General features: G+C 39.8%; 1 protein-coding gene across 1 annotated transcript in view; it reads left to right on the top strand.

Annotated features, from left to right (window-relative positions):
* The window catches only part of LOC127624633 (ubiquitin domain-containing protein 2-like), a 66,928-nt gene that overhangs the window by 40,592 nt on the left and 2,124 nt on the right, over nucleotides 1-24,212 (top strand). Inside the window, exon 2 of the mRNA XM_052099442.1 lies at nucleotides 8,324-8,560. Coding sequence (XP_051955402.1) covers nucleotides 8,324-8,560 — 237 coding nt within the window. The remainder of the gene's footprint in view (nucleotides 1-8,323; nucleotides 8,561-24,212) is intronic.

Genomic DNA, 24,212 nt, shown 5'->3' with positions numbered 1-24,212 from the left:
ATATATATATATATATATATAATGAAGTAAACCAGCCTTACACTAACTGCTGTCTCATATACTACATAAACATTGTACAGTGCATTAACTTACTGAGTGCAAAAATCTTTTGGACCAGTTCACCTTTAGCAAAAGAACCTGCCAAATCCTCCCCATGATCTGCTACACAGTCTCTGTATTTTAGATAAAAAAAACATAGTATTAAACGTGGTATTTACATTGTAAAGACATGCTGGCATGCACTGCCATTATGTTACATTTACATGTTTTCACAACTTAAAAAAAACTAAATTTAGATGCTATGAAATAAGAAGATTGACTGTGGCACAAACGGCAGAAACATACAAATGCAAGCAAACAAACCTCATCTTCATCATCCTTCCTCATCCTCGTTCCTCATCAAGTTTCAGTTTGGAACAGTATAGAGTGCTCAAAACACACCACTTTCAACAATCCCTTGTTTAGGGATGCACCGATGTATTGGCCAAACATCGGTATCGGCCGATATTCGCCTTGTTGACTGACATCAGACTATCAGCAAATACGATGTAATTCACTGAATGCAGTGGCCGATGTTTATCTGTTTATATGTCTTGGTTATTTGCGGTCGACTTGGACAACATTTGTCTACCCAGCTGCAGTTTCGGAGAAGATCCAACAGGTGGTACTATAATACCACCCACAGCCACTGGCTAGACACAACTCTGGCATGACGTAAGAGGGCAACGGATGCCGTGTGCACATGTGGTTTGTTTTCAAATAAGTGCAAGAAAATGTTGGTGGTGTGGGGGAGTATTTTGCTGTCTGGTCTGTGATTTTGTTAAAACTTCTGCTATATACCAGGTGTATAGCAGGCTAAAAAGGCTCTTGGAAAAAGTAATTTTTCACAAAAAGGATCTTTGTTATTTGAAAGAAGGTTATATTAAACATGGTTTCATAAATTTGGATGATTGAATTTGTGCTCCTTCAAAGATAGTGTGATGCAGGGCTGAAAAACATCTAATTTATTTTTTATAATGAAGATTTCTTTGTTTCACTGGCACAAAAGGAGGATTAAATAACAGCAAAAACAAAATAAACAAACAAACAAAAAAATTGGCATCGGCCCAAAATTTTACAATCGGTGCATCCCTAATCTTGTTTATCGGCTGCTATAGTTAGTTGGGGGATCAGATTCTGACGGGGGATCAGATTCTATTTCCCTGGGGGAGGTCACTGAGGTAGACAAACAACTCCGCAGTGGCAAAGCCCGGGGATTGATGTGATCCGACCAGAAATGCTGAAAGCTTTGGATGTGGAGGGGGTGTCATGGATGGAAATCTGGGACAGTGCCTAAGGAGTGGCAGAACGGGGTGGTGGTTCCCCTCTTCAAAAAGGGGGATCAGAGAGTGTGTGCCAACTACAGGGGTATCACACTTCTCAGCCTCCCTGGTAAAGTTTACTCCAAGGTGCTGGAGAGGAGGGTTCGGCCGATTGTCGAACCTCGGATTGAAGAGGAACAATGCAGTTTTCGTCCTGGCCGTGGAACGACGGACCAGATCTTTACTCTCGCAAGGATCCTGGAGGGGGCCTGGGAGTATGCCCATCCGGTCTACATGTGTTTTGTGGATCTGGAGAAGGCATATACTCGCTGCTTTTTGCAGATGATGTTGTCTTCATGTCATCATCAGTCCGTGACCTTCAGCTCTCACTGGATCGCTTGGCAGTCGAGTGTGAAGCGGCTGGGATGAGCACCTCTAAATCTGATGCCATGGTTCTCAGCAGGAAATCGATGGAGTGCGTACTCCAGGTACGGAAGGAGGTATTGCCCCAAGTGAAGGAGTTCAAGTACCTCGGGGTCTTGTTCACGAGTGAGAGGACAATGGAGCGGGAGGTTGGCCGGAGAATCGGGGCAGCGGGGGTGGTATTGCACTCGCTCTATTGCACCGTTGTCACGAAAAGAGAGCTGAGCCGGAAGGCAAAGCTCTCGATCTAACGGTCAATTTTTTGTTCCTACACTCACCTATGGTCATGAAGGCTGGGTCATGACTGAAAGAACTAGGTCGCGAGTACAAGCGGCCGAAATGGGCTTCCTCAAAAGGGTGGCGGGTTTCTCCCTTGAGATAGGGTGAGGAGCTCAGTCATCCATGAGGAGCTCGGAGTAGAGCCGCTGCTCTTTTGCGTCGAAAGGAGTCAGTTGAGGTGGTTTGGGCATCTGGTAAGGATGCCCCCTGGCCGCCTCCCTAGGGAGGTGTTTCAGGCACTCCAGCTGGGAGGAGGCCTCGGGGAAGACCCAGGATTAGGTGGAGAGATTACATCTCCACACTGGCCTGGGAACGCTGATTTTTTTCAGTAAATGATATGTCTGCATATTTTATACATTTCTATCTTTATTTATATTTGATACATGTTATTATGTTACTTTAATATTGGATTGATTATGTATATTGTGATCGTGACAAAAATATATTGGTCAAGTGAATGGTTTAAAATTCCATAAATATTCAAAAAAGCATATTTCTTTAAAAACAACAAAAATAGGATGTCAGCTAGGTGGTACACCTGGAAATCTCCAGACACCTCCAGTGTGTGTGGTCGGGAATATACTATACCTGAAAATCTCAGTGCACCACAAGTGTCCAGATGTTTATGTGACTCCACACAGATTTCCACCCATAGGCCGTACACCTTAAATGTCACAGGAATTCACCATGTCAAGTCAATTTTATTTTTATAGCACCTTTCACAACACACATCATTTCAAAGCAGCTTTATAGAAGATCAGCCATTAACAGACGATAAAACTGTAATGTCTATAATGTTGATGAATCATCATTGTGTAATTAGATAAAATACGATGCCATTCAATTTATTGCAGAGTTATAAATCATGAACAATGTTTCTGGTTCCGGCAGACCCAACTAAAGCAGCCTAATTGTGGGTTGGAGGATAAATGAGGTGTATGCCTGGCTAAATAGATGAGTCTTGAGTCTAGACTTAAACTGAGGGAGTGTGTCTGCATCTCGAACAGTGTTAGGGAGACTATTCCATAGTTTAGGAGCCAAATATGAAAAGGATCTACCTCCTTTTGTGGATTTTGATATTCTATGAACTATTAACAGGCCAGAATTTTGCGATCGTAATGAACATTATGGAATATAGTGTGGTAGAAGGTCACTTAAGTATTGCGGAGCTAGACCATTCAAAGCTTTGTATGTAGTTAACAGAATTTAAAAATTAATACGGAATTTAACAGGTGGCCAATGTAACGATGATAAAATGGGGCTAAAATCATATTTCTTGGTTCTCTTTAGCACTCTCGTTGAACCAATTGAAGTTTATTTATTGATCTTGCTGAACATCTTCCCAGTAATGCATTACAATAATCTAGTCTTGAGGTCATGAACGCATCAATTCGTTTTTCAGCATCAGCAACAGAGAGCATGTGCCGTAATTTAGCAATATTTCTTAGGTGGAAGAATGCTGTTCTACAAACATTGGTAATTTGATTTTCAAAGGACAGATTGGTATCAAATATAACACCTAAGTTCTTCGCTGTTGAAGATGATGTAACAGCACATCCATTGAGAGTCAGATTATATTGTAGTGGCTTATTTTTCGAGTTTTTTTTTGGTCCAATAATTAGTACCTCTGTTTTGTCAGAATTGAGTAGAAGGAATTTCTGACCATCCAATCTTTTATTTCATTGATACACTTTGCTAATTTCGAGAATTGTGAAATCCCGTCAGGTTTTGAAGAAATTTTAAGTTGTGTATCGTCGGCATAGCAGTGGAAACTTATTCCACGAATCCTGATAATATCTCCCAGGGGAAGCTAATGCAACTCCACAAATGCCAACATAATTCTCTAGCCTATTCAAGAGAATGTCGTGATCTATCTTGTCGAATGCAGCACTAAGTTCTAAAAGCACTAGAAGTGAAATGTAGCCTTGATCAGATGATAAGAGCAAGTCATTTGTAACTCTGATAAGTGCAGTCTCTGTACTTTGATGAGGCCTAAATCCTGACTGAAATTCTTCGTATATACTATTTCTCTATAGAAATGAACATATTTGGGAGGATACTACCTTTTTTTAATATTTGTGACATAAACAGGAGATTTGAAATCGGTCTATAATTAGCCAGTTCTCCAGGATCAAGTTGTGGCTTATTAATAAGCAGTTTGATAACTGCCATTTTGAAGTTTCTTGGGACATGTCCTAAGCATAGCGAGGAGTTAATAATATTAATTAATCCTGAAATTACAGGAGATACCTCTTTTAAGAGCTTAGTTGGTATAGGATCTAACAAATATGTTGTGGCTTTTCATGACCTATGACAGAGAAGGATTGAAGATGCACGTGAGGAAAATTATTAGACACTGTTTTCAGAGGTGCTATGACAAATGATTGCATAATTCCAATTCTATTTCTGATTATTTCAATTTAATCTGTAAAGAAATTCATGAAGTCATTACTCTTGTGCTGCGACGTAATATCTGGTTCTGTTGAGGCTTTATTCCTAACCAATTTAGCCACAGTACTGAATAAACAAATGATAAGAGCAAGTCGTTTGTAACTCTGATAAGTGCAGTCTCTGTACTTTACTTTTTTACTCTGTACTTTGATTACTTTGATGATAGTTGTTGTGGTTATTTTCTATGAGTTTACTAAAATATGCTGACCTGGCAGCTTTTAGTGCCTGTCTGTATCTACAAACACTATCCTTCCATGCACCACGTAATACTTCTAATTTTGTATTTTTCCACATGCGCTCCATTATGCGAGCTGCTCTCTTGAGAGCATAAGTGTGATCATTGTACCATGGTGCAGGGCTTATTTCTTTAATTTTCTTTAATCGAAGTGGGGCGACAATATCAAGAGTGCAAGAGAAGACTGTATTTATATTTTTTGTTGTTTCATCAAGTTCATCTGGGCTTTGGGGTTTATTGCGTGTATGAGATAGATCTGGAAGATTATTAGTGAAGCTATCTTTAGTGGTCGAAAGAATAGTTCTACCTGAACGATAGTGTGGTGTAGATTGAGTAACATTAGTTGATTGCAGCATACAAGAGACGAGGTAATGATCCGAGATGTCATCGCTCTGCTGCAGAATTTCTATATTATCAACATCAACTCCATATGACAGAATTAAATCTAGCATATGATTATGGTGATGAGTTGGTCCTGTTACATTTTGTCTGACTCCAAGAGAGTTGAGAATATCGCTAAATGCTAATCCCAATGTATAATTTTCATTATCTATGTGAATGTTGAAGTCACCAACAATTAAAGCTCTATCTACAGTAACTACAAGATCTGATTAAAAAATTAGCAAATTCAAGGAAATCAAGGCCCAGGTGAACTTCACTGTAAATTGTAGCAACAACACCTCCTCAACCCTTCAGATGAGGCTCATATTTATAACAATAACCTTGGGGAGTAGATTCATTTAAACTAAAATATTCATCCAGTTTAAGTCAAACAGAGCGCATCCAATCTATGATCTGTAATCATTTAATTAACAATTAGTGCTTTGGTAGAAAGATATCTAATGTTTAATAACCTATTTTTTATATGATGTGTAATTTTTATTTGTTTGTTTTGTTCAAGTTTGGCCTTAATAAAAATTGTTCTAAATGATTTAGTGAGGGTATGGTAGTTCGAGGAACAGACACAGTCTCTGAGATATCTAGGTGATACGTGATATGTGACCTGTGTGACGTCTCAAGGCAGCTAGCAGACGTTCGGATTAACCAGTTTGTCTGCTTCCTGACCTGGGCCCCAGTTAGTCAAATACTCTCATTATTAAGACTATAAGCCAAATTACTAGAGAGGAGAGCGGCACCTTCCCTGGAGGGATGGAGTCAGTCTCTTTTTAGCAGGTCAGGTCTTCCCCAAAAACTCTTCCAATTGTTTATAAATCCTATTTTATTCTTCAGACACCACTCAGACATCCAGCCATTCAGTGACACTAATCTACTATAAACCTCGTCACCACAACGACCAGGGAGGAGACCAGAGCATATTACGGTGTCTGACATCGTTTTTGCAAATTCGCACCCCTCTTTAACATGATCTTTAGTGATCTCCGACTGGCGATGCCGGACGTCGTTAGTGCCGACATGGATAACAATTTTAGAAAATCTACGTTTACCATTAGCCAGCACTTGTAAATTTGATTTGATGTCAGACGCTCTGGCCCCCGAAATGCAATTAACAATAGTGGCTATAGTCTGTATTTCCACGTTCCTTACAATAGAATCGCCAATAACAAGGGTCTCTGTGACGTTCGGTCAAAGACAGGACGGACACACACGTCAACTTAAGGGGTAAGTTTTAATTCTTTTAGTTCTTTCAACATATAACAAGACAGTCTTCCTTCGTCCCCCAAGCTCCGTCGCTCCTGCCCTTTTATGCCGCTCTCCTCACGTTACTGAAATTAGACACAGGTGTTAGTTATCATTTAGCTCAGGTGTGAGCGCCCTTACCGCTTTTCTCTCCCGGACGGGCGCTTGACCACGCCCCCGCTGCCACAGTCTCTTTCAACATGCTTCTCAGTGGGTGTATCACTGAGTGGGGAGAATAGATTGGAAACCCTAACAGGAACGGGAGAGTGGTGTCTCTTTGCTGAGCGAGTATGCCTCTGAGACCTCACCCAAATGCCCTGCTGCAGGGGCTCTACAGCCGGAACCAAAGTGTGTATGTTGCTCTCTGTACTACTCGCATCCGAAACAGTATCTACCGCCTTCTTTTTCTCACTGACCTCTATAAGCGTTCGGATGCTGAGTCTCTAACTTATTAACCTCCATCAGCCTGACTAATTCCTTACATTCATCACATGTGAATCCCTCACTGCTGATGGAGGAGGCTAATGTAAACATGTGACATGCAATGCAGGAAGAAATGACATGAGCGGATGCCATGACTTACCGCAAATTGTTTGTTGTTGGTTGTTCTTGATAAATGATGCTTTGAGATCGATGTAATAGCCCATAGAAAAAATGGGTTTAAAAACTCAGTTTAATCGCAATAAATAGAATAAATAGAACACGGATGCAGGTGGAATATGCGCTCAGTTGAATCGCGATAAGAGAATAATATGAGGGAAAACCCAATGCGCGCTTAAAAATGGCAGATGTTAAGGATTAAAGGCTGAAAACAGATATATAAGCGATGCTTAAAAAAAAAAATAGCAGGCTACAAACAGAGACTCTAGTTAGGTGCCAGCAGCAACAGGTAAAATACACACAGATAAAATGATAGAAAAGTTGAAAAACCTGAAACGCAGTAGAATGACAGGATATAATGATGAGCGATGAATATAACGATGAACGTTTGAGAATAAGAATAAGCACTGCTAAGCAGGCTACAAACAAACTCTCGTGCAGCGTGCCGTCAGCAACAGGAAGTCTTGTCAATTTTATCCTGGAAATCTGCTTTTCATTCAGTGGAGGCGATACCAATATGGCCACCGTGTGATCTCACTTGCCTTAAAGAGACTTTGTTCCAGATGTCATTATTTAACCCACCATGACAGTGAGAAGGAGGTAGCTCATGGCTTGCTTGCATCCTAGATACTTGAAATTTCTGACCAAAGCCTGGGATTTCTTAGATTTCAGCTGTGTCTAAATAGTGGGACATGACATGTTTTTCACAGCAGCTCCTAAAAACCCTCTGAACCCTCCACTGTTTTCCCAGATTCTACAAATATCGCCTTTCTACATCCTCCTCCTCGTATTCAAGCTATGTGGTATTAATGCAGCACAACATTATATGCAGTGACAGCATTTTTTGCTGTAAATATGCTGCATTCATCTTGAGCCATATTTAGCCTACCATTCAACTGTCCAAACTGTAGCTGATATTACTGACACACTTCTCTTACAACTATGTCTACTATATTCTGTCTACGTCTGCTTGCAAACATAAACATAGAGATCAAGTTATGCTGTTGAAGTAATTACATTTCAGTTTTGTACCAAATGTTATCTGCTCACCAAGGATAAATATGCATATTTAAAATGCATGGTTCTGGCTTTAAAATCTGTTTGGATGAGCCATCTGGTGGACCCCTAATTATTCAGGGCTACAAGGAAATAATTGTTCAGACAACCCAACAAGTAGATGATGCATGTACGCATGCACGCATACATGCATACATACACACTGTATGTAAATGTGTGTGTGTGTGTGTGTGTGTGTTTGTGTGTATGTATGTCTGTATGTCTGTATGTCTGTATGTCTGTCTGTCTGTCTGTCTGTCTGTCTGTCTGTCACACGTTTTTCACATCCATATTGCTTACGCTCATGCGTCATGTTGACCTGTCTGTCTCTGTTTTGCAGTTGCACTGGGGCGAAACCAGCCCCTGAAGAGAGAGAAGCCCAAATGGAAGAGCGACTACCCAATGACCGACGGTCAGCTGCGCAGCAAGCGTGATGAATTCTGGGATACGGCACCGGCATTTGAAGGCCGTAAGGAAATCTGGGATGCGCTTAAGGCGGCTGCCCAGGCCTTTGAGAGCAACGACCACGAGCTCGCTCAAGCCATTATTGATGGCGCCAGCATAATGTTACCACATGGTAAGAGGTTCATGACAATTCTGATAAACCGATGTGGTTTGATGCTAAGAATCTCATGATGACAAACAGATAACTTCTTTTTGGTAAATTTGGTGTTTTTTCCATTATATTAACCTTTCCATTTATGGCAATCAGTTTTCGATTCTATTTTCTTTTTTCATATTCTATCCTCTGGCAGTTTCCATTCCTGTCGATTTGTTTGCTTATCTGTACTTGTGGTCATTATTTTCTTTTTTTCTTTTTTTGTAAGTAATTCACACAATTGTACAAATTGTACAAACATTTTGACGAATGTTCACACTGCTCTTTTCCATACAATGAAAGCATATAGCGACCAGGGGGTGTCAAGCAGCAAAATAAAAAAAAACATAAAAGTTATTCATTATGGACCATAAAAGTTGTTCATATGACTAATGCACTATATTTCAAGCCTTCTGAAGCCATGTAATTTCTTTATGTGAAAAAAACTGACTGAAATTTACATTATTCATTGAAAACCTCTGGATTACTTGACACACCATTTGTTTGTTAAAATCCATAAAGCTAACTAATCCCAATAATTTGGTTTAATTTGGTTGTTTGTTTGATTTATTAATTAATTTCTTAATAAACTACTGTTAAAATTAGTCATATTCTGCTGCGTATTAGACCGGAAATGAAATCATAAGGGTAGGAATGATTCATACTAAGAAATATATACTGTATGCTTTTGCTGAGATTAAAGGTTAATTAAGTGTTATTTCTTTATTTCAGATACCATTGTGTTTTTAAGGGATAGTTCACTCAAAAATAAAAATTCTATATTGATTTACTTACTATCATGTCATTCCAAACCACTTTTTTTATTTTTTATTAATAAGGATGTGTAAATGGTATATATAAAAAACAATGTCCATATGACTCATGCACTATAATCCAAGTTTTATGAAATCATAGGTTAGTCGTTATTCATAGAAAATCTTGACATCCTACCTCTCCTTGATGAGAGTTCATGAGAGAAGCAATGCTCCTAATTTCTGAACCAGTTGTTCTTTTTAGTCAGATTATTTCATCGAATGAGTTGATCCAGACTGAAAGATTCATTTATGAGTTGGAATAGGAATTCTCAAATTTAGTTCACTGACTTAATGTTCTAGTTGCAGCGGTTAATAGATCACTGGTGGGGAAGATTATCATTGAAAAATAAAAAACATTTTAATCAGTTTCTCATACAAAGCTATAGTAAGGCTTTAAAAGACTTGGGATACAGTGCACAAGTTGCGTGAACCACTTTTATCGTGCTTTTTGCAGCATCGCAAATCCAGTCCCCTTTCATTGTATTTTTATCAAAAAGAGCAGCCAGCATAGACTTCTTCCACAGAAGAAAAAAAGTTATGCAGGTTTGGAATGACACTAACAAGCATTTTTGGCTGAACTATTACTTTTAATGTATGTACAATTTTAAATAGATTTTTCCTCACACTGTCATTTCATTTAAGAGTTGCCCATCAAATTTTCTGCCCAAGATAATTTGTGCTTTTCACTTATTGCAATTGCATTATCCCAGCCTATTATGTTTGGCCACTGTTCAGATGTGAAAATATGTCATCAGTTAAATGTATTTGAACGTCGCAATGTTCCTCTCTCTGGTTCTCATTGACTACATCTGTCTGGATGCAGCTGGAGATTCTTTAAGGCAGTTGTCAACATCTCTCGAGAGCAGAGCTGTCTGGTGATGGCATGGAAAAAAAACTCACTGTTACTAGACTGCGGTTGCACTCAATAGAATACAGGCTGAATCAATCCCCTTCTGCAAGTCAAACACTTTTCCTCTTAGTCATTCACACTTTTATTTTCCACCAGAGATGTTGTATCAGGTGATCAATAGGAGGTGAGAAACCAGGATCTGATTTGATTTGATCATAGTATAAATATCTGCTATGATCAGACTGATTAGCACACACAACATTTTTTTAATTAAAACTCACCCCTTGTTGTTCCAAACCCAAATGTCTTTCTTTCTTCGGTGTGACACAGGAGGAGATATTAGGCATATGGGACAGTGGAATTTCTGCAAAAATACAGAACAACCCCATTACCTGTCAGGGTTCCTACAGTTACATGACCATATGCACAAGTGCAACAGTGGGTGAAAGTCCTGTGTGCAGTTCCGAGCAACATAGCAAGTCTGATTGCTTGGGGGAAGAAGCTGTAGCTGGTGCGGGTCCTGATGCGGGTCCTGATACCGCCTGCCTGATGGTAGCAGTGAGAGCAGACCAGGGCTCGGGTGGCTGGATTCTCTGATGATCCTGATGATCCTTCACACACCGCCTGGTATATATATGTCCTGGTGGGAGGGAAGCTCCCCTCTGAGGAGGTGTCTGGCAATTCGCAGGGCTTTGCGGTTGTGGGCGGTGCTATTGCTGTACCAGGCAGTGATGCAGCCAGTCAGGATGCTCTCTACAGTGCTGGTGTAGAAACTTCCTCAGCCATCTCAGGAAGAAGAGGCGCTGGTGAGCCTTCTTCACAATGGCTTCAGTGTGGATGGACCATGTGAGTTCCTCAGTGATGTGGACACTGAGGAATTTGAAGTGACTGATTCGCTCCACCAGTGCTCCATTAATGGTGATGGGGCTGTGTTCTCTGTCTTTCCTCCTGAAGTCCACTACAAGCTCCTTGGTCTTACTGACGTTGAGGGAGAGGTTGTACTCCTGACACCAGTGTGTCATAGTGTGCACCTCCTCTCTGTAGGCTGTTTCATCATTGTCAGTGATCAGACCTACCACCATCGTATCATCAGCAAACTTAATTTTGGCATTGGAGCTATGTGTTGCCACACAGTCGTGTGTACAGGGAATACAGGAGTGGGCTGAGAACACAGCCCTGCGAGGCTCCAGTGTTGAGGGTCAGTGATGAGATGTTGCTGCCCATTCTAACCACCTGACGTCTGCCTGACAGGAAGTCCAGGATCCATCTACACAGCGAGCTGTTTAAGCTCAGATTCTGGAGTTTCTCATCAAGCTTGGAGGGCACTATGGTGTTGAATGCTGAGCTGTAGTCTACAAACATTCTCACATATGTGTTCCTTTTTTCCAGGTGGGAGAGAGCAGTGTGTAGTGTAGATGCAATGGCATTATCAGTGGAGCGGTTGTTGCAGTAGGCAAACTGCAATGGGTCCAGTGAGGTGGGCAGCACAGAGCAGATGTGATCTCTGATTAGCTTCTCAAAGCATTTGCTGATGATGGGGGTCAGAGCAACAGGATGCCAGTCATTTAAGCAAGTGATTTTGGCTTGCTTCAGTACAGGCACAATGGTTGACATTTTGAAGCATGTGGGGACTACAGACAAGGAGAGGGACAGGTTGAAAATATCCGTAAAAACACCATTCAGTTGGTTCGCGCATGCTCTGATTACGCGGCCCAGAATGCCTTCTGGACCCACGGCTTTACGGATGTTCACTCGTCGGAAGGATCAGGTTACATCCGCAACAGAGACGGAGAGTGAACCAACCTCTGTAGCGCCGGCCACAAGTGCTCTCTCCGCAAGGGCGGTGTTGTTTCCCTCGAAATGATCATAAAAGGTATTTAGCTCATCCGGGAGAGAGGCAGCGATGTTCACGGTAGAGTTTTTATTCCCTTTGTAGTCCGTGATGATATTAATTCCCTGACACATGCTTCTAGAGTTGGTGGTGTTGAACTGTCCATCAATCTTGTGCCTGTACTGGCGTATAGCTGCTCTGATAGTTTTGCGGAGGGCATAACTGGCTTGTTTTTTATACTCCTCCGCGTTCCTGGAATTAAAAGCGGAGGTCCAGCGCATTAAGTGTGGCGCGAACATCGCCGTTAACCCATGGTTTCTGGTTGGGGTAGATTCGTATTGTTTTGGTCGGAACAACGTCCTCTACGCACTTCCTGATGAAACACGTTACACTATCAGCGTAAACCTCAATGTTGTCATCAGAGGCAGACCAGAACATCTCCCAGTCCACATGATCAAAACAGTCTTTTAAGAGTCTGATTGGTCCGACCAGTACTGGATCGTTCTGAGGGTGGGTGCTTCCTGTTTCAGTTTCTGCCTGTAAGCGGGCAGAACAGAAGAGTGGCCTGATTTGCCAATTGGTGGGCGGGGGAGGGATTTGTAGCCATCCCGGAAAGGAGAATAGCAATGGTCCAAAACCCGGTCCCCTCGTGTGTTGAAGCTGATGTGTTGGTGATATTTTGGTGCGATTGTTTTCAAATTGGCTTTGTTAAAGTCCCTGGTTACAATGAACCTCAAGGTGCGCAGTTTCCTGCTCAGTTATACTCCCATACAGTTCCTTGAGTGCCCGGTCTGTGTCGGCTTGTGGGGGGGATGTACACAGCAGTGATAATGACCGCTGTGAATTCCCTTTGTAGCCAAAATAGTTGACACAGAAAGATGATAAGAAAGAGTTGATAAAGTGTACGTCCCTCTGATCAATTCAGGATTTGTTGATCATAAAACATACACCTCCACCTCTGCTTTTACCTGAGAGGTCTTTCGCTCTATCCGCTTGGTGCACGGAGAACCCCACGGGTTTGATGGCTGAGTCTGGAATCTCCACAGACATCCAAGTTTCTGTTAGGCAGATAATGCTGCAGTCCCCTCGTCTCTCATTGGAAAGAGATCCGCGCTCTCAACTCGCAGAGCTTGTTGTCCAGAGATTGAACATTTGCCAGTAGAATACTGGGTAGCGGGGGTGTGCCTTTACATGTTTTTAGTTATGCTGTGCTATAAAATAATTAATGAGCTAGAAATTGCTCTTGTCAGGGCTCAGCAGGAAGGATTTTCTGCTCTTCCCTGTTGGACCAGCAGTTTACAGTATATTTATCCTATCCTGCTAACATTTTATACCACAAACTATTTTACAGTTTATGTTTAGCAATATTTGTATGTGCTAGGAAAAAAAGTTTGCTATCCAAACAAATTGCAGTAAGAAATATTCTTACCACATAAATATTTTTAATTTGTAATGAAATTACATACAGCTATAATGTAACTTCATGACAGTATATTCATAAAAACACTTGATATTTGTATTTATTTATTTATTTTATAAAACTTGTGCATTAGCCAGTTAGATAATGTTACCGTGGTCAAACTTTTAAGAAGCAGAATTCTTACAATGCCTAAAACCACATTTATAACAAAAGCAAGATTACACTGGCCCATTTGGGCAAGTAACAGTTTCATAAACTGTCCCAAAACTATGTGGGCCATCCTTATCATTGACCCCTGCTTGTGTAGAGTAAAACCTCTCGCAAACCATAGTGATGTCCAATTTGTGACCAAATGATACTTTGGCATTGACTCTTTTCAATAAATTGTTCAAAGTGTTTCACAATTTATTTATTTTTTAAATCTTTATCCAGTTATCATAAATGACTAGAAAGGTAATTGGATAGTCATGGAAATTAATTGGTAAAAAAGTGTTGAAACCCCTCGTACTCGTTGCTCGTACTGATGATGTTTTATTCTGCAATTGCATTTCACACAACTAGGATGAGGGACTCTTTTTAAACATAAATGTGCTGCAGTAAATGACACCACACATAATGTATGGTAACTAACATAGATGCTTCACAAGACCACTGCTTCATAATGGTCCGCAACAGAAGAAGGTCATTTCACCAAAAGCATGGTGGACTTTCCAAACTATAAACCCCTACCACATCGGACAACCTGATGATCTCAAACAGTAGAGCTTAGCATATTACTTTTTCAGTGATGCAGTCATAGCAAGTGTCTGCAGTTATCTCAATGGTGGGAGAATTTCCCTCCCGTTCCACCACTGCATAAGCCCGGAGGTTTTTGGGGGGCTAGAGCTTCTCTGCATGGACATTCCATGTCATGCACAGGTCCTTTGGTTGTTCGACTTGTGTCAAACTCCAAAGAGCAGTGTATAGGTGTATTTACTGTAGAGCGATTCACTTAGCAAAAAGGTCAGAGGACACAGACAGTAACCATCCTCCACTTTCTCTTAACCTCAGAGTGTACAGAGGTGTGTTTACGCAAATTATTTTCACTCTGGCTATTTGTGGTCAGGTGTATGTGAAGAGCAGTACATTGATAAACTCGCAGGGCTCCAAGTGTCTCTTTGTTCACCTTATTGGACCATTGTTTGGTTACAAGCCCAAATTTATAATCACAAGGCTCACTATACAGGTATCTTATCAGTTCATCTACGGTCTAAAACAAAACAGTTTATTGGCTCTCCAAAGCCATTTTAATGAGTATATCAGGTCTGATAAAGACGACTCTGGCCTTTTCCAGCTGTAAAAGCCAAAGGGTCTTACTGCTGTATTTTTACACACTGTAGAGTGTACTGCATTATTAGTAATTTAGCCAGCTTGTCCACAGCTCTTCTGATGCTTTGGATTTGGTGTTTGTTCAGAGCAAAAGCAGATCTGTGTATCTGAGGTGGTTGAGGCTGATTAGTGATATTGCAGTGTTGTTGTATGCTGTACGAGCATCATAGGGTCTCCTTACTGCTGATATTTTTTCTGTACGTCAGATGCTAGGGTACTACATTTACATTTATTCATTTAGCAGATGCTTTTATCCAAAGCGACCTACAAAATGAGAAAGGATACAACATAAGTGATTCATCTTAAAGGAATAGTTTCCCAAAAATGAAAATTCTTTCATTTACTCACCCTTATGCTGTCCCATATATGTATGACTTTATTTCTTCTGCAGAACACAAACAAATATTTTTAGAAGAAAATCTCACATCTGTACGTCCATAGAATGCAAGTAAATGGTGATCAGAAATTTGAAGGTCCAAAAAGCACATAAAGGCAGCATAAAATTAATCCAAATGATGCCAGTGATTTAATCAATGCCTTCTGAAGTGATTTGACAGGTGTGGGTGAGAGACAGATCAATATATATATTTTTTCTCGTACTATAAATCTCCACTTTCACTTTCACATTCTTCTTTTGTTTGTGACTATTTGCATTCTTCGTGCGATAAATAACATATTTATCTGTTTCTCATTCACTCCTGTCAAATCATTTTAGAAGACATGGATTCAATCACTGGAGTCGTTTGGATTACTTTTATGATGCCTTTAAGTACTTTTTGGAGCTTCAAAGTTCTGGCCACCATTCACTTGCATTGTATTGATTGTAGATGAGATATTCTTCTAAATATATTCATTTGTGTTCTGCAGAAGAAAGTTGTACACATCTGGGATGCCATGAGGTAAATGATTAGAGAATTTTAATTTTTGGGTGAACCATCCCTTTAAGGAGTCAAAGTTCTGCAATACAAACGTTTAGTTGTATAAAAAAGTATTAGCCAAGTCTGAATTATTTTTTTTTTTTTAAGTGTAGGGTTAAGTACTACCACGGTTGGTGAGTAACAGAATACATATAATGTGATTACATATTTAAAATACAAAATATAAGTAACTGTATTCCACTACAGTTACAATTTAATCATTGGTAATTAGAATGCAGATACATTCAAAAAGTATTTTTATTACTGGAGAGATTACTTTGCATTTTATTGTAATTTGTTCCATTTAATATTTAGTCCTTTTCAGATAGAAAACATTTATACATATAAATTATGCGATCCAAAATGCATTTGAACAGCGGTGAAACACTTTCTTATGATTCATACTTTGATTCTTATGATATGATTCATTACATTCATACTTGTCAGCTTTACGCAAAGCTAAAATGCTATTTCTAGCCATTTTACATGCACGTTACCACGTTATCAAGAAAAATCACATTAGATCTTAATTTCTTTTTTTCTAGTTAGATTTTTGATATTAGGGCAAAAATCATATGCTTGGTGATAATTTTTATTGTTTTCTATAAAAATATCTAAAAATCCTTAAATCAAGATCAATTTGATTGATCTTGTTTTAGAAACAACACTGCATAAGATATTTATATTTTTCAGAGAATGTATTTTTAACGTGTATTTTGTCTCACTGAGTTTTTATAGTCAAAACAAGTGAAAAAATCTACCAGTGCTGAAGAAGTAATCCAAAGTTTTCTCTGGCAGACTCTTAATTCTGGGACCGTTATTTGACGGAGTGCCAAGGAGTCTCCACTGAAGTAGCTCATGTACATTTATTGACTCTCACTAGCTGTATACCTGCCCATATGCTTTTAGCAAAGACACATTAAATGGAATGAGTGGGGTACTTAAGATTGTGTTTAAGGAGGTTCAAATAGAGGGAATCATATGTCGATGTCATCATGTCTCATCATGTTCTCATTTGGTTTTCATTTTGAGTGAGTGGCACAACATAGACACAAGTACCATCATGTTACCGAGAATGTAGGTTTCATCCATCTGCATGGAAAAATTCCTTTTTCCACAACCATGATTCTGCCATATTTTCCCATAATATGTTTCTCTCAAATCAAAGTTGAATTTTTGGAATTCGAAGGAGCATTAATATTTCAACAACAAATTAAAAAAATTATCCTGTTTCATGATTTGTTTAAATGAAAGCATTAAGGGAAAAAGAGATTCATTTCTAGTGATTTTCTTGTGAATTTTGTATTTCAAGTTAACTTTTATATCTTTTCTACTTTGCAGTGACAAAAGTTCATGATTGGGCTTAATTTTTTTTTTTTTTTTTTTTTATAAAAAAAAATAAAAAAGTTTTCTACAGATAACATGCCTTGATCTGTCCAAAGTTTTGTTCCAAAATGCAGTACAGAAAGTTTCAATAGACAGTATTAGATGTAATGAATTAAACCTTATCATAACTGAAACTACACAACTGAAAAAATCCCTGATCAACTTTTGTCCTCATGACAGTATGTACAATTGAATTCAGAAGTTTACATACACCTTAGCCAAATACATTTAAACTCAGTTTTGCACAATTCCTGACATTTAATCTTAGAAAACATTTCATGTCTTAGGCCAGATAGGATCACAATTCTTTTTGTAAGAATGTGAAATATCAAACATTTTTGGTAGCCTTCCACAAGCTTCTGACATTAAGTTGCTGGAATTTTGGCCCATTCCTCCAGACAAAACTGGTGTTACTGAGTTAGGTTTGTAGGCCTCCTTGCTTGCACACGCTTTTTCAGTTCTGCCCACAAATTTGTGGATATAGATACTTGTTTTCCTGTTTCCTCCATCTTCACAAGGTGGAGGAAACGATGACTTTTCAGTTGTTCTAAGATTGATTTGCACTTTTCGAACCAAACTACGTACATCTCTGGGAGAGTTTATCTCCTTCCTGAGCAGTATGATGGCTGCATGGTCCCATGGTGTTTTTACTTGCATAATATTGGTTGTACAGATGAACATGTTACATACAGGCATTTGGAAATTGCACCCAAGGATGAACCAGACTTGTGGAGGTCCATAATATTTTTCTGAGGTCTTGGCTGATTTCTTTTGATTTTCCCATGATGTCAAGCAAAGATTTAGAAGCTAAGCAGGGTTGAGCCTGGTCAGTACCTCCTGATGAAAACGGAGGTTGCTGCTGGAAGAGGTATTAGGGAGGCCAGTAGGGGGTGCTCACCCTGCGGTCTTTGTGGGTCCTAATGCCCCAGCATAGTGTTGAGACACTATACTGTAAAAAGGGCACCGTCCTTCGGATGAGAGGTTAAACCGAGGTCCTGAATCTCTGTGGTCATAAAAAATTCCCAGGCACTTCTTGAAAAGAGTAGGGGTGTAAACCCTGGTATCCTGGCCAAATACCCCATCTTGGCCCTTATCAATCATGGTCTCCTAATAATCCTCTTTCATGAATTGGCTCTATCACTCCATTCTCTCCTCTCCACAAATAGCTAGTGTGTTATGAGCATATTGGCGCACTACGGCTGCTGTTGCATCATTCAGGTGAATGCTGCACACTGGTGGTGGTTAAGGAGATACCCCTGTTCACTGTGTGAAGTGCTTTGTTTGCAGTGTCAGAAAAGCACTACATAAATGTGACAACATTTTTTAATATACAAATACATCCACAGGTACACCTCCAATTCTGTACACCACCTATCAGAAGCTAATTGTCTAAAGGCTTGATATCATTTTCTGGAATTTTCCAAGCTGCTTAAAAGGCACAGTTAACTATGTCAATTTGGACCCACTGGAATTGTGATAGTCAATTAAAAACAATCTCTGTATACAATTGTTGGATAAATTACTTGTGTCATGCTCAAAACAGATGTCCTATATGATTTGCCAAAACTATAGTTTGCTAATATGAAATTTGTGGATTGGTTAAAAAATGTGTTTTAATGACTTAAGCCTAAGTGGATTTAAACTTCTAACTTCAAATATATAATGCATAGTCATTTTCACTGATTTCCAAGGAGGCATAGCTCTCCATGATTAAATGACATACTTCCTTTTTGGAAGAAGCCAGTGATGTAATCTTATTGTTCCTGTGGTGTGAACCCTGTGCCACTGCCATTGATTCATTGGTCTTACTTCCTCTGTGGTTTAAAGGGTGACCGATTCCACAATGAGCCTCTCTGTCACAGGAATGCTCATCATGTGATTTGTGTCTGTTTCCCTTTGACCCCTTTTAGCCAAATAGGATTTCCCTAAAAAACATTAAAAGCTAACACTGTAAATGCCAAAGATGCAAGTATGTGTTCCTGAAATACCAAGTTTGTGCCAATTCATGACAAAAATGAAACAAGTCTGTTCCACATAATCAAGAACCTGGATGATTTCTGAGGGTTCCTATTAAAAGTAATTATTACATTTTGATTTCTCAGCTTTCTCACTAAGCACAGTTTCAGGCTTCCATATTAGTAGTTAGTATTTTAAAAGCCACTTCAGTTTGTTTATCTTGCATAGTGAAATTATGCTGCAAAGAATTTAGGGCTGTGTATTGATATAGGTTTTTTGATTTGTTTAGATTTGCATTCACAAGCTTTCGTTCACAATTTTGCGGATGCTGATTTAATTTGCTGGCTAATTTGCTTGTCAACATTCTGGCTATGAGCTTCGAGTCTGGGGCGAGGCAAATGACTTTCCAATATTTCGAATTTGGACTACAGGACCCATTTCAAATGCTTGTTGTCAATCTTACAAATAGCACCTTTATTAACACCCAACAATGTCGATTTTAACTTTTAAGATCTAAGAATAAGGCCTTGAAAGTATATGTTTTAAAATTAGAAAATAATTTTAAAGACTTTGTCAAAAGTGCTGTGAATTGGGAGATTTGTTTTAGAGAGGCTGTGTATTTAAAAATCGATAAAAGTTTGTGCTCCCACCCTCAAGGAACACCAACCCATCTCATCCACTACTTTCATCAGGTCTAATCCTCTGCGTAACATCTACAGTGCCCCCAACGACTCCAGACTCTTTACCACCCTCTTCCGATCCCATCAAAGATTCACAGATGCCCTCAGTTATAGAGCAAAGGGAAAGGGAGAGGAGAACATCTCACACCACCATAACACAGACATGGAGAACGATGGAAGAAGCACAATGTATTTTCCAGTCTTCCCTTCTCCAGGAAAGAAATTATTTAGTCCCCCAGAAGAGGACTTCACCATTTTCCAGCTCAAGAGAACCCACTCTACCACCATGACTCCGATTACCGGGATCCGATTTGAGGTCCAAAAAGGCATCCAATATAGTAGGGCACCTCGATGGGATAAAACTGACAAAATTCAGGCTGCTATTCCCAAAAGGATCAGATACGCCCTACTCAAAAGCTTCCATAAGGGAATCCGGGAGCAGCATGAGGCACCGTTAAAGACTCTTCTCAAGGTTGTGGAAGTTGCTTGTTGGCCGTGGGTCCAGAAGGACGTTTGGGACTTTGTCTGGGCCTGTGATGGTTGTGAGAAGAAGGAGAGGGACTGCTGGGTGATGGATGGGAAGAGAGGAAGAGAAAAATCCTCTATATCTGATGATCCATCATTTCACCTCACATCACAGTCAAAACACCACACTTCCTGCTAGGGTTGGGTGATATGGCCAAAATTGTTATCGCGATAATATTTTTCATATTGTTCGATATCGATATTTATCACAATATACATTTACACATTGCACTTTCTTTTTTATTTCAAAGTTGATGGAAGAAAAGAAGAAAAAATTCATTCTAAACAGTCAAAATAGTCTCTACAAATCTGCACAGGGGGTCCAGAGACGGCCAAAGCATATATTATAGTTTATCAATTGAAAATTAATGTTAAAAGATCATCTGTTTGTTCTGAAGCATAGTGATAGCAGTCCAGTATTTTTTGGAATATGTTTACATTAAAATTAAATATTTTTTATATTTCTTTAGATTCAGATACCTAAGTATGGGGCATAGAAGCCCTTGTGACTGTGGAATGATGCTGAATGTGGGTTGAGGGGTGTCCTGAGAGAAAAATGGAAAAAATATTTGTATATTTTCATTAAAGTGAGAGACTAGTCTACCAACTTGTAATTTTACTTTGTCCTTATCCATTCCAGACATCTAAATCATTTTCATAAAATTAGAACAGAAATCCATTTGTTTATTCGATTTGTTTTATTATTAAAGGCTGATTAATAAAGATACATTTAGAAGGGAAAAACGTTATGGTCTAAAAGGTGCTTTGAAACCATGTTAATTCATGCAGCGCTTCATGTCGACACACGTGCAGGGAAAAGAGGCAATGTTTGGTGCTAGAGAACAATATTCAAGATTACAGCGAAGAAAGATCAGAGCTGTTGTCCACATCACTGATGTTCTGTCGCGCTCTTCACTAGAGTCAATGAGAGGGCGCAACTGTTGTCATGAAGTATTGCGGTGCGGATGGAATCAATCCGGTGTCCGACGTAACCTAATTGTTAGCAAGGCAGCTAGCATTAGCAAGTTCATCCAGTCTGACTCTACGTTACCACTGGCACATTGTGAGCGAAGCTGAGAACGTTTTCAATTAATTCCTATGAAAGCCGAGCGTCATGCTCGCAAGGTGGATCGTAGTATTGGCAGCGGTGCGGAGCAAGCTCTCTCCTAGTGCTCTGAGCGCCTTTTGAGCTGATTTCGTCCGCCCAAGTAGAAACGCAGCCTGAGAAAGCTGAACTGCTTGTGTTTTAGCGACACGCAGTAAATTTAAAAAATTCCTCAAAAGCTTATTGTGGATTTTCTTTATCGTGTTATATATATCGATATCGTTTTATCGCCCAGCCCTACTTCCTGCTATAAATGGAAAACTAAAATATTGAAAGCGACTGGGGAACTTTGTAAGGAGGGACATTGTCAAAGAAACGCTGTGCATCAGAAGAACCAGGTAGGAGTTGTGCTACCTACCTCAGGCTGCCCAGGCTGTTTCATAGTCCATTCTCTCGCTGGGTGCTCTCCTGCAGTCTCCGCTATGCATTTCTGGGAGGGCCTAGCTACACAAAAGAGACTACTCCGACTTTCTTTTAGCATGTATTAAAGAAATACCCACTATATAGACACTATTTTTGAGGTTTCCTTGCAAGGTATATATTTCTTATCCTCAGTCGCTCTAAGATGGGTGGTGGGGGTACCCGTGAGAATGTGAGCTCTGTGATTCCTGCCGGTGGTGGGTGCTGGCCAATGAGGACAGACATGTCGAAGATGTCATCAAGCTGGTGGTGCTGGAGTAGTTTGTCTCTAAGTTGCTGAAAAGGACGCCCGTGTGGGTCCAGTGCCACTGACCGTCCCAGTTGAAGGAGTCTGCTGCCACAAGTGTGGGTGGGAGGCTCGGGCCGGTCGGAGTTTCGGAGAGCCATGTTCGAGAGCAGTACACGGTAATGGAGGTAGGGGCCTTGATCCGGATCCCCGACACTCCACAGACCACCCCCGATCAGGCAGGGACATACCAAATACCTGTGAGTATTAATGGGGGTATATACCAAGCCTTTGTGGATTCAGGTTGTAATCAAACCTCCATTCATCAATGCTTTGTTCAAAAAAGGGCATTGGAGGCAAATAATCGGGTGAAGTTGAGGTGTGTGCACGTGGATATTCATGATTATCCTATAGTGACCATCATGGTAATATTACGGCGACAAAAGCATAATATTAAGGCAGTGGTTAGTCCTCGCCTCATCCATCCACTAATTTTGGCCTACTAATTGGCCGGCGTTTCTATCATTATTGAAGGGGTTGTGGTGGATGGGTCCTGTGAGAAAGTAAACCGGTGTGGGATGTGCAAATGTCTTTTCCACTTCAATGCCGTGTGATTCGAATTAAATGTTGTTGTTTTTTTTTTATTATCAACAACTGGCTGTTAAGAACAGAAAGGGTATTAAATAAGACATTATCAATGAGCCTGTTTACATATACACGAATATGCTGATTATTCTAAAAAAATCAGCTTATTTATTAAATCAGACAAATCAAGAAATCCATGTTTAAAAGATATATGAAATAATAATGCACATAATCACAACACGTGCGCACATTGGATAAGCTGGTAAGACCGCCGGCTAAGGTGTTTATATGCAATACGAAATCAGGGTAATTAGCTAAAAATCTTCCCATTTAATGCGTTTACATGACCACACTTGTTGGCTTGTTAAGCATGATTGGGTAAGAACATGCATGTAAACGTGCCCAAAGACATGTTAATTGCATTGATCTTATCTTTGGAAACTTATTACACAGAACGAGTTGAAAGAAACTTTTACTTGCTACAAAGGATCGCCTTGTTGGTTTTCGCCACTACTTGGAGTGGTGGTGGTGTAGTGGTCTAAGCACATAACTGGTAATCTGGTAATCAGAAGGACGCTGGTTCGAGCCCCACAGCCACCACCATTGTGTCCTTGAGCAAGGCACTTAACTCCAGGTTGCTCCAGGGGGATTGTCCCTGTAATAAGGGCTCTGTAAGTCGCTTTGGATAAAAGTGTCTGCCAAATGCATAAATGTAATGTAAATGTTGTTCACTGTCAAGCGAAACCTAAAAATGTACCAGCCAGTGGCAAATCAAAGATGTTTTTAGTCACGGCGTGAAAGTTGGACACATCTGAAAGTGATTTAGTTGCGTTGTAGAGAGTTGTGCATAGAGTAAATGATTAATCTTGGGACTTTAAAAATGGATATTGGGATTGTTCAAATGAAGATCGTGATTTATATTAAAATCGATATTTTTACCTAGCAGTGCTTTTAGTGTGCTTTCATCTATGTTTAGAAGAAGGATTCAGTTGGTAAAGGTGAACTTGTATTATGTAAATTCTTAAAATAACTTTTTTATGGAGGATGCACAGCAGTAAATCAGCAAAAACTATTATTTAAAAAAAAAAAAATGGAAAGCTGGCAAGTCATTAGAAAATAAAAGCTGGCCCATAACGGAACTTGTGGCACCCCCTTACATACTATCAACCGATCATGTAAAAGTCCTTCTATATGAATGGCCTTGGCTCTGTCCTCCTGATGACAAACCAGCCTACATCATGACAGGATAATCTAATATTAACAAGACCCTTATTAGAAAATCATGGTCCAGTGTACCAAAACCTGTACAAAACGACGCAGACAAATGCTTATTATTTATACAACAGTTAGGTCTGGTCCTCTAATCTGATTGGACAAGCTGTGTCTCAAGAGTGCTGATATTTAAAATAACAGCACAGGGATGCTTCACTATTTGTATCACTCTGTTTGTCTGTGTTTGTACCATTCCAGATAGGCTGTCAGTCTGTATGTTGCTCATCAACAAGTTCATGTCATATTACTTATGTCATTTTTGTCACTTTCATGGG

This window comes from Xyrauchen texanus, chromosome 31 (genome assembly GCF_025860055.1).
Source record: "Xyrauchen texanus isolate HMW12.3.18 chromosome 31, RBS_HiC_50CHRs, whole genome shotgun sequence".
Taxonomy (NCBI): Eukaryota; Metazoa; Chordata; class Actinopteri; order Cypriniformes; family Catostomidae; genus Xyrauchen; species Xyrauchen texanus.
This window is presented reverse-complemented; position numbering and strand designations above follow the sequence as displayed.